Here is an 11,546-nt window from a genome sequence, read left to right as displayed (position 1 = left end):
GATTCGTTTTATGATTTTAATTGATTTATTTTGTAGTTTAGGGATTTTTCCTGTATCATATTCTTAAATGAAATAACTTTTTAGGTTGGAATTAATATTTTTCCAGAACTCAATGATATTATTTTTCCAAATCAGAATATATATGAATTTATTTTATTTATTAGAATTACAAATGGTTTTAATCGTATGACAATGAATAAAAATCTTTTGGTGATGATTAACTCACCTAAGCATGGTGCCACTAAATAGTACACGTCATCAATAATATCACACTTAATGATTGATTGACTGATCTATTTTTTCAGGTATGAATACATAATTATTTTTAAATATTACTAATATTTAATATTAAAAAACATGCATGATTATTGTGGCATTTATCTACTATCTAAATGATTTTCAAGCCTATGAGTCTCAAAGAGTTTTATGTACTCATTTTAAAAATGATCCAAAATTTTATTAAAAAATATTTACAAACATGCAGATAAGCACATATCATCTCAACGTTTTGATTGTAATGAAAATTAAAAACCAAGACGAATGATTTTATAACTTCATTTATTTTCTGAAAGCTTAATTTTGATTTTTAATAATTAAATGATTTTGATGAAGACCTCGTCTACAAAATATCATGTACAGTAAATTTAAAGTAAAATATATACAAGGTTTAAATACATTCAAACTCCCAAAAAGACCTTAATGATCACACTTCCATATGAAGATCATACTACATTTTGAAAATTCCAAAAGCCCATCCTCATCGTCTACTGCTCCTGGAGTTGCTCCACTCTAACTGCAGCATCACTTCTCCACACTCAACATCCGTTAGTCTTAAGATCATATCTTGTACCACTTTTCCATCACTAAAATATATATTGCTATCACCCACCAAACAGTTCTTTGGAGTAGGACGCACAACATTTATAATGTCCCCACTCAACCTAGTGTCTGTTAAAAACATCCCAGCTTCTATAAGTGGTTGAATGTCAATCTCTCCCTTACCCATGGGGTCATCACGACTGAAGGTGTCTTTGTCAAAGACTTCCTACATTACCCAAAAAAATAAAGACTTGCTAACTACTATAGCCACATGAATACAAAAGATATATATAATAAGGATATCAAGAATAAGCATATATAAAATATGTGTTCATATAATATATTAAGCTATGATGGTAGAAAATACCTAGTGAATTTAAAGAAAGCTTATGATGACATAAATTGATAATTAAAACAGGAGAGAAATTAATGGTTAAACCTAGGACTAGGTTGTACGGCACTGACTTTCAGAACTGGGGTCCAACAGATTCAATCATATCCCTAGTTTGTTGCTTTGCATCTTTCTTGGCTATACCACTATTTCCTCCTTATCCCTTGTCCATATTGCCTCGAGGGCTCTGCCACCCTTCTCTTTTGAGCCATATTCATCACGTCTAAGCCACCCCTCATAACATATGTACTGTTCACTCTCTTCATATATATAACACCCTTGGGAGCGCCATCAACTGACAGCGTCCTCAAGCATATATTTTTAGCTCTATGAAAGCAATATGGTAATCAAGTCTATAATACATTAGTCAGGTTTGGGAAAAAGAGCTAATGTTATTTTTAAAGTTATCAGGAAAGTTATAGATTGAATGCCTAGATCATATCATATAATAATTGAAAATATTTTCATGTGGGACTCTTGTGGGTTTCCCTTGTTATGGAGTTTCTTCATCAACTCAGAATGAGTTTACAGGAGCTTCACAAATTTTCCACTCAAGAAAGGGTTGACTTCATGATTAAATGCAGCTATGCCCAATATCAATGATAAGTTGAAAGACGCAAAACATTTGATTAATTGATAGTATTAATTCGGCAAATATAGTGGTAAAAAATTGATTGATTCACTACATGATGTACAATTTGACTAGAAGAAATTCAAATATTTCTAAAATTGAGTTTATTCTATCCTTATACCGAACACAGTAGATGAAGACAACTTATATTAAAAATATAGAGAATAAAAATTATATGATAAATAACATGAAGAACATGACAAAGATTAACGAAGCATACCAACTTGATGGGACGACGCGGGTCTACAACACACAAAGTTAGCTCCTCATTCCACACTGGGTTGAGGTTACTGTTAATCACTTTTGTCTTCACTCTCTGAAAAGAAACGAATGAAATCATTCTATAATAGGGACAGAGATCAACCCATAATTAAAAGTTTATAACTAATTAATGTAATGAGCTCTGTAAACTACCAAAAACTAGAAGAACTGATAATCAACTAGTAATCATGTTATTCAAAAGAGTGAAACCCTAGTGGATAGTCATTGGTAAGGCTCTTGCCCATTACGAATAATTCTGTTTTTTTTTTGGTGGTCCATAAGGTCTGCCCGGATAAACAAGTCCCTTTCGGAATATTTTAATAAAAGATCCTAGAGAAAGAATCTTTTACAAGGGCACAACTTGGCCTTATCCATATTCTCTCAATTGATCCACAGAAACAAGAGAGGGAATGGAAAGTAAAGGAAATTCCACATGGGTCGGAGTTAGGATGATTATTGACATTGAATCAAGAAAACAACGTAGATCGGCGCCTTCAGCGCAGAGAAATAATTATAATTATGCAATTGAGCAGAATTAGAATTAGAATAACGGTTAAATAATAACGAAGACATAAACGAGTTGATCAGATAAATTGTTTTCTCCTGAAAGAATTAGATAGAAACCGTATTAAACGACGACAGAAGCTGCGGAAGAAGGCGAAAATATGGATCTAGCGTAAGGAAATGATGGACAAACAATAACGAAAAGATAAACTTAGCTGATCAAAGAAACTGTTTTCGCCTGAAATCAAGATCAATTGAAATTTTTATGATAGAAACAGAATTAAACGACGGCAAAAGCTGCAGAAAGGGCGAAAAGATGGATAAACAATAACGAAAAGATGGATAAACAAATTCATAAAAAAACTGATGGGAGAGGCTGTTTGCACCTGAAATTAAGATCAAACGAATCTTTTTGATAGAAACAAAAATTAAAGGACGACAGAAGCTGTGGAGGAGGGGGAAAAGATGGATGAACAATAACAAACACATAAAAAAGCTGATGAGAGAGACTGTTTGCACCTGAAATTAAGATCAAACGAAACTTCTTGATAGAAACAAAAATTAAACGACGACACAAGCTGCGGAGGAGGGCGAAAAGATTGATATATCATGAGGAAATGATGGATAAACAACACCGAAAATATAAGCAAGCTGATCAGAGAAACTGTTTGCGCCTGAAATCAAGATCAATTGAATTTTTGCGGTAGAAACAAAAATTAAAATTAGATTTTAGACGAGGAAACGGATGAACCTTGCAGCCGCTGGTGAGAACAACGTAGGGATCGCTGGTGAGGAAGTCTCTAACGGCGAGATTCCATCCCCGGATCACTTTCACCCGCAGAGTTCCTTCATCGAGGCGTCCTCCTCTCATCATCATCTCGTTTCAGAAGAGACGACATGGATCAGTCCACCACGCGTGCACTTATACTGTAGTAAAAAGAACGTCGGTCTGATCTCTTTATAAAATTAAACTTTAGACTCTCTTTCTCTCTCTCTCTCTTGCTCTTCTCTCTTGTACTCTCTCTTGCTCTTTCTCTCTCTTGCGCTTCTCTCTTGTTCTCTCTCTCTCTTGCTCTTTCTCTCTCTTGCTCTTCTCTCTTGTTCTCTCTCTCTCTTGCTCTTTCTCTCTCTTGCTACCTCAGACTTACTGGAGGACCAAGCGTCATCGGTCAACCAAGAACTATTTGGTCAACAGAATAGTCTATAAATAACCCGCCCGGGGAAGAGAGAAGGGCATCTTGAAATTCTGTTGCAGAAGCTGCAGACCGGAGAGCGGGAGCTGCCCAATCCAGAAGGAGGGATTGTCGCAAAATCCGACTTTCCCTAGTTCGATCTTTCTTTCCATTTCCGTCTTGCCACCCTTAATTTTACTATTTCTCTTCCTTCTCTTGAATTCTACAACTGGACCCTGATTTCTCTGAAGTTGATTGTTGAAATCCTTGAGTAACTGCCAGATGGAGCAAGATCTAAGAATTGAGCACGGTACATTGGATTTCCAACGACGCACTGCCAATGTCTTAGAACACGTAATGGAGCAAATCGTTTCTATCAATCTGCGTTTGGAGGAGTTCAACCAGAACCACAAATCATAAATCAAAGGTCAGATCTGAATTTTCAATTTAAATGTGGGGATCTACGTCTCTTCCAAGGCGATAATGCAGATGGATGGATCACATGTGCTGCCCGCTTCTTTTACCTTCATCCAATGGATGACAAAGATAAGATGAATCTGGTCTCATTTCATCTAGATAACTCAGCTCAGAATTGATTCATTTACACAGAGAAATAAGCAGGGTCTCGTGATTGGGAAATTTTGAAATTCTTATTTGCAAATTGTTATGGCATTTCGTTTAACAAGCTTTATCAAGAATTATTTGATGTACGACAGACTGGATCAATTCTTGAGTACAGGGTTGAATTTGAACGGATCTTGGCTCAGCTTCCCAAGATAGCTCCCGAAACCAAAGAGCATGCTTACCTGCATGGGTTGAAGCCCAAAATCCACACTGAGGTATGGAAATTCAGGCCTTTTGGATTACAAGAGATGATGGACCTGTTTGTCCAAGCTGAAATTGACTTATGAGTGCTATATACTGCCGGACAAATTTCTCTTGTTTATTACCAACCTCTACAATATTAGAGCTCAACCAATGGACAGGCCCCTCCCAACCACCAACCAAACCATCAAAGAACGTCTATACCTCCCAAGAAAAATCACACCATGACTCATACTCAAAACACTCAACATATGCCATCTTCTCTCAATAATGTACGACCCCAGAGGAAAAGAAACCTACGACTAACTAAAACTGAATTCCAGCAAAGGAAGGAAAGGGGGTGTTGTTTCCATTGTAATGGAAAATTCTTGCCAGGTCACCGTTGCAAGAAGGATTTAAACCTAATCATGGTGGTGGATAGAACTGAATTAGCAGAGTTAGCTGAATGCCCAATTGACTGTGTTGATCTCCCAAGGGCCATCTCCCAAGGGCCATCTCCCAAACACACTACCAAGTTTTGGGGACATGTTGCGAGGTATCCAGTGAGAATCCTTGTTGATAGTGGAGCCTCACACAATTTTATTGACCTGATATTATCTCAGCAGATTCACTTCAAGTTGTTGTAGGGGCACGTTTCGATGCCTTACTGGCCAATGGAACTATGCAATCATCAGTAGGCGTTAGTCCGGATGTGCCGATTTATATGCAGGGTATAGATGTTATCCAACATATGTATCCTTAACCAATGGGAGTCATATATGTGGTACTTGGGGCAAAGTGGTTAAGAACACTTTAGTAGTTCCTGAGTAACTACAACCAGCAAACTCTGAAGATTTTATGGCAAGGAGTTGTACACCAACTCAAGACGGACCCATATTTATTATCTGCTTCAACACCACTAATTCCAAGTGCACATGATATCACCAACAGCAAAAGGCAATTTCGGGCATGATAATCTCAATTTCGGGCGTTGGTAATTGAGATTATTAAATCAAAATTATATTTAACCGTACTTAAGATTACTTAATTAGTGATGAGTACATATCGTCTCCACAAGGAACAATGATTAAGGAATTAATTTATTATGATACTGATGATTAACGAGAGAAAAAATGAAGACCAGAGTAGAGGATATGAGCTAGTGATATTGAGTAAAAGGATGTAAGTTATATGTTAATTTAACATCAAGTGAACGTTAAGGATACGTTGGTGGTCGAGTATGTCAATGATGATAGTGGTCGAATGTAGATGATTTGATGCAGAGGATAGAGAGATGATATAAGAGGGTATAAAAGTGTAAAATGTGAGTGAAAATATAATGAAAAAAACTAATTAAGCAAATTATGATGTCGGGAAAGAAACAACGTAAGGCAAAGACGCATACCTTAGATCCTTACATTCCGCCAGGATTATGGCAATTTACGATTTTTGGTAAGCTTTCCTCTTGTCCAGTGCTTCTCCCCAGGACACCAAGAACACACTTGATGGATCTCAAAACTCACTATCTTTTAATCAGCCCACACAAGTAGGAAGCAAGTTAAAGATGAATTTCACAATGATTCATTCCTCTATTTATAGATCGGAGGGTATGGATGTAAAGAGGAGGCAAAGATGAAGCAATGCTGAAAATTTCAGCTCAATCCGAGTTGTAGATCAAAAGTTATGGTTGTTTGAAGTTGAGCCAATCCTAGCCCGTGATTTTATTCTCTCTCCTCGTCACCATCCTCTTTTTCTATGTCTGTTAAGAAGTCACAGCGCCTGAGATTCTGCAATTTTTGTATTTTTCTCGAGCGCTTTTTTTATTCTGCGCGACGTGTACCTGAAAAAAGGACAAAGAAAAGCAGAAGAAAAAGCATAAAAAAACGCTTTCTCGAGGATGACATGGCGGCGCGTCAACGTGCCACTTCACCCTCTCTCTTCTTTTTCTTTTGTTTTAAATGAATGGACGTGAGCGGGCCACATCATCCTGCGCCAAAAAAAGCCAAAAATACTTCAAAATTTTATATTAAATAAAATAAAAGCCCAAAAAATATGTATAAATATATATATTTCGACTTAAAAAAATCATATCTTTCCTAATTTAATGTCGAAAAATTCCAGAAAAATCATATTTTGTGTCAAAAATTATAGTCTTTTAGAAACTATTGTTAGCAAAATCCCAAAAAAATACAGAAAATTTAAAAAATCATTCAAAAAATAGATTTAGTCATTTTAAGCTTGATAACATGCACATATGAGTGATTTAATGCAAATATACATGTAAATATGATCATATTAAAGCACTATACATGCATGTTATCAGGGCACTCTACACAGCATGTGATCCAAAAAAACCCACGATATTTACAATACTAAAATCTTTATATATTGATACTTTCGGTATTCTTCATCCATCTGTTTACATTTATCTCCAATAGGAGATATAGATCATATAGTGCATTTGATCAATAACGATTAATTTGAGGCCATATCATTATTCGTACCTTCACAAATATTAGGGATGAAAGGCTGATTCAGGATATGATTTCTTCCCACATTGTCCGATCTTCCACCAGTCCTTACTCTAGCCCAGCTCTTTTAGTTAGAGAAAAATGGTGGATGGCGTATTTGCATTGACTACAGGGCCATAAAAAAATCACTATTCCAAACCAATATCCTATCTCAGTAGTAGACAAACTATTTGAGGAATTGCAAGGAGCTTTTGACGTAACACGAGGGATGCCAAGATTGAACAGATCGTGTTACACCACAGGGAGGAGCGTAAGATCAGATATGCAGCAACGCAGACGTGATGCAAGCAGAGTAAAATCAATGAAAATATACGAAAGACGTCGCGGATCTAGGGGTAAGACCAGAGTAATGACACGAGGGGTCTAGGGCAGTGACATGCTCCAAATTACCTGAGTAATCAGCTCAAAGGCCGACGGGAGGGGAACAATCACCATCTATGAGCGTCCACGACCATCGCCGATAACGATAGAAATCTGACTACAAAAATAAAAGTCCCTAACATGAATTCGATGGCTATTCCTATGACTCAAAAACTCTCGACAACAGAGCAGACAAGAACGATACTGAAGATAATAATACTGAAAATAGAGGGGAAGAGTTGTGTGACATGCGGGCCTGGATGCTCAAGGCAGGCATAAATGTCGGTTGTAGAGAGGGTCATAGGATCAATCAACGCTGATGTGATCGTCAGTTATCGGCAAAGGGGCGATGGCAGGTACGCGATTGGGCACTCGCGTGGGCATGGTGGCAAGCAGGCCAGAGCGCACGGCAGCAGGTGCAACGTAGGCATGACAGTAGGTGCGGTGTCGTACTTAGTGGTGAGCACGGTAGCGGGCGTGGCGGCAATGTGTTAGAGACCACAAGCAAGCAGGCTGCGACGAGAAGGCTAGCGGCTGCAAATAGGCTGCCGTGGGCGGAGCTAAGGCTGGCAGTTGCTGGGAGGTAGCCGTTGTGGCGATGGCCGTTGCGACGGCGGTCGCGACGAGGGCCCTCAGGGGTGGGCGTAGGGTTGGCCCTCACGGGCGGCCGCTGGGGCGGTCCTCACCGGTCATCGCCACAAGGGTAACCCTAGCAGGCGATCGCAAGGGTGGCCCTCCCAGTCGATGGTTACGGCGGCTCAACACATGACTACTAGGGCAATGATAGTAGGGACGGGGATTGCTAGGGCAATGACCACGGGGACGGTGGTTGCTAGGGCATCGTTGCAAGTGAGGGCTGGAGTGGTCCTTGTGTGTGGCATCTAGGGCGGCCAGAGGCAGCCGGGGACTGTCGGAGGCGACCAGAGATGGTGGGAGGCGGCCGGGATGGCCAGATTCAACTGCGGGAAGCTCATTAGTCTCAGGCGATAGGGTGATCCAGTTAAGGTGACGATGACAGGACACGGCACGTCAATTATTTTATGTTGAGAAGGACCCTACTAATGACAGACATTTAGGTCGTCGAGAGTGGCAGCAGCAGCTGTTCTTCCGGTAGTGGTATCATCTTCGCGGCGTAGAACTGGACGCGACAGTGGCAGTTGATCGGTGGGCGTCATCCACAAACTACTCAAACATAAACTAAGATAATCTCCCTAGCGTCCCGCGCGATGCCACTTGCTCCCGTTGCTTTGGGCGCACCTGCTACCTGCACTGCCAACGCCCGATCGCGCCTCGCTTGTGCCGCTACGCTGCTCAAGTCGTGCCCTGAGTGACGTTCGCCTCCTGTGTACGCCTCGCCAACACGGTGTGTGCCATCCGACCTGGATGCGTTGGCCACCTTCAGACGCTTGCACTTGTCAGGTTGACATGACACCACGACACTCTCTCTTCCTCATCCTCGACTATCTCTAGCGTCATGCTCCGGCCGTGACTCCGCTGCATGTCAAGTGATGCCCATGCTCGCCTCCGGTATGCCTCCTCCCTACCTGCCCGCACCGACCCTTATACCAACGAAGACAATGATGACAATCGACCCGCTAACGCAGTACGTCATTTCTCTACTCGTCAGTTATATTACCGTCTTTAGTATATTGTCGACTGCGCTCCACTTCGCTTGGGTTAGATTACGTGAGAGCTTATATATTGAAAACTACAACTTGAGTGAGCTCATTGGTATGGGTCGAGCCCGTCCGTTACGTGCGAGCGCCAACAGAATTATTTCATTCGATGTCATAGTCACCGTCGTCGCTCTGACGAGGGTCAGAAGGTCACTGTCACCGTTATCGCTCGTTCGCCCCGGAGCTCGGCGAAACCCCACGAGTCGGGGCATGCACGTACATCCGCCTAGGTTCACTTCACTCAAGTAGTTACATTTTCCTTAGGGAATTTACCCATCGGACGACATCCCCGACGATGTATGACATCATCTTGGTATCAGAGAATTGTCTCAGTACCCCATCAGACGACGTCCCCGACGACATCCATCATCATCTTGGTATTAGAGCATCGCCTCGATACCCCATTGGATGGCGCCCCCAAGGACGTCCGACAGCAATATCACTACATGTGTAGGCTTGCCATTTGAAGATCTTATATCACATTTTCAAGCTTGCACTAGAATGAAGCTTTATCGATCACCCATGGACACATCCCAAAACAACTCTTTCTTCCCAACAATAGCAAAAAAATTGTCCTATTTGAACCCGCACCACTCAATTAAATAACCATAATGGAACTCAAAGTGGACTCAACAAAAATAGTCAAGGACTAGCAAGACGATAGAGTCAACTCAAATTTTAATTTTAAAATGTAATATTTTGTCTGGTGAATCTTCGATTGTTCCAAGATTTTAAGCCATTTTGTTTATAGGAAAATGTATGTGCATGGGTAGGACAAGACAAATTCAACTTAAACCGAATATTAGATGTTTTTGAATATTCTACTAGTGATAAAAATAAGATCAATAGTAATATGGAAAATTTTGAAGTACATCTTAACAAACTAGAAGAGGGCTGGTCATCCAAATTTTCACTGATGGATTAGATAGACTTTACTCTTGAATACACTGTGATATCTAAATAGTGGAACATGCTTTGGTAACAATACCCACACTACACAAATTTATGATATTCTATGAATTTGAAAAAAGGTATGCGTAAATAATGAGGCAAGAGGAGATGTAAAAAGGCACAGAAGATGTTCAAACACGATTAGATGAAGAGATTTATAAACTGGAGGGCGAACAAATGACAGCACAACTTCATGACAAGACAAAATGCCCTAATGCACCTAGGCAACATAGGGGAAGATGCATCTAATATTATCCTCCCATTCCACCCCGAAACATCATAAACCCCATAATTCAAGGTCAACTTGACTCTAACCCGCCAACTTGGACAACTCAACTTAGTACATCCACTCGAACTGACATTGGGTAGAACTAATCCCACTTTGACCCGATCCGTAGGTTGGTTGGGCATCCCTATCAGAATTTTCCAATATCTAATATCTAGTTAGATATCGGATGACGATGATACGAAATGCAGAGCCTGATTAGTCGCCGAGCGAGTGGTTAGTGGCAAATAGCGCCCTAATTGATTGCATTCGAAGGAGCACTGGCCACTCCATCAAGAGCAAGCAAGTCTCAGGGAAGAGACACCCGGACATCATTTCTCATTAGGAGGTTCTGCAAGAAAGGACCTATGAAAGTTGGGTCAACAATTAGCTAGGGATCGACACGCGTTAGCCGTCACGTCACATATCACTGTGACGGTGACGGATGACGATGTGATCGTGATGGGAACGTGACGGTGACGGGGTGCCCTGGACGCGTGACGTGACGGAACGCTGTTCACAGATGACGGCTGTGACAGAATTTTTGAAAAGTTAAAACAAACAGAAAATACATGTAAAAATCATTATTTTTAAGCTGTCTGATGGCAGAGATTTTGCCAGGTGACGTCGCCATTTCGATTTCCTGATATTTTTCACAAAAGTCCCTGTTTTTTTTGCGCATGAACTGACACCGTCTATAAATAATTGGAGATATACCCCTCCTATTCTCTGTCCTCCAAATTTCCATAATAAAAACCATAGGAAAATTTAACAATTATAGTACTTACTTTAGAAATTTTAACAATTATAATGAAAACCACTATAAATACGAGGGGCCATACTCGACTGTAGGTTTTATTCACGTCACAGGTGACGACGACGCCGTCACGGTGACAGGGACATGACGGGACGCTCCTATGGATGGACGCGTGACGAGAATGTAACGGTTTTTTTTGCGTAGGCTGGGACGCGTGACGGGATTGTGGCGTGGCGAAAGTTTCATCACGTCACCGTCCGTCACTGTTCGTCAAGTCCGGGGCGTCACGTCCCGGACGTGCCGTTCCGTACCATTATCCAGTCCCTGCTTGGTTCCAAATAGCTTACATTGCGCTTGCGGAACATCTTATTGGTCTTGAAAGCTACCACTATAAATATGAAAAAGGGGGGAAATTTGAAACTTT

General features: G+C 40.6%; 1 protein-coding gene across 4 annotated transcripts; it reads right to left on the bottom strand.

Annotated features, from left to right (window-relative positions):
- Positions 1 to 620: 620 nt before the first annotated feature.
- On the bottom strand, positions 621 to 3,543 carry LOC144703224 (GTPase activating protein 1-like). Of its 4 annotated transcripts, none has more exons than XM_078575343.1 (4): positions 3,358 to 3,543; positions 2,062 to 2,157; positions 890 to 1,045; positions 621 to 793 (listed from the first exon to the last, which is right to left on the bottom strand). In XM_078575343.1, exons 1-4 carry the CDS (start codon positions 3,481 to 3,483, stop codon positions 758 to 760), a joined length of 414 nt encoding a protein of 137 aa, XP_078431469.1. In that variant the 5' UTR covers positions 3,484 to 3,543; the 3' UTR covers positions 621 to 757. The 4 variants fall into 4 exon arrangements, with proteins under 4 accessions (XP_078431469.1, XP_078431470.1, XP_078431471.1 ...); XM_078575344.1 differs by having other exon boundaries at positions 621 to 804; positions 3,358 to 3,542; XM_078575345.1 differs by lacking the exon at positions 890 to 1,045.
- Between the last annotated feature and the right edge of the window lie 8,003 nt (positions 3,544 to 11,546).

The sequence above is a fragment of the Wolffia australiana genome, chromosome 5 (assembly GCF_029677425.1).
Source record: "Wolffia australiana isolate 7733 chromosome 5, ASM2967742v1".
Classification (NCBI taxonomy): Eukaryota; Viridiplantae; Streptophyta; class Magnoliopsida; order Alismatales; family Araceae; genus Wolffia; species Wolffia australiana.
Note: the sequence above shows the minus strand (reverse complement) of the source record. Positions and strands in the feature narration are given on the sequence as shown.

Excerpts from the sequence above, each read along its gene's own strand:
- LOC144703224 (XM_078575342.1), bottom strand. The coding sequence starts at position 3,483 with ATGATGATGAGAGGAGGACGCCTCGATGAAGGAACTCTGCGGGTGAAA. Across the intron at positions 2,158-3,357 it reads TTCTCACCAGCGGCTGCAAG|AGAGTGAAGACAAAAGTGAT; the intron begins GTTCATCCGTTT and ends GTTTCTTTTCAG. Across the intron at positions 1,046-2,061 it reads CGCGTCGTCCCATCAAGTTG|GAAGTCTTTGACAAAGACAC; the intron begins GTATGCTTCGTT and ends TGGGTAATGTAG.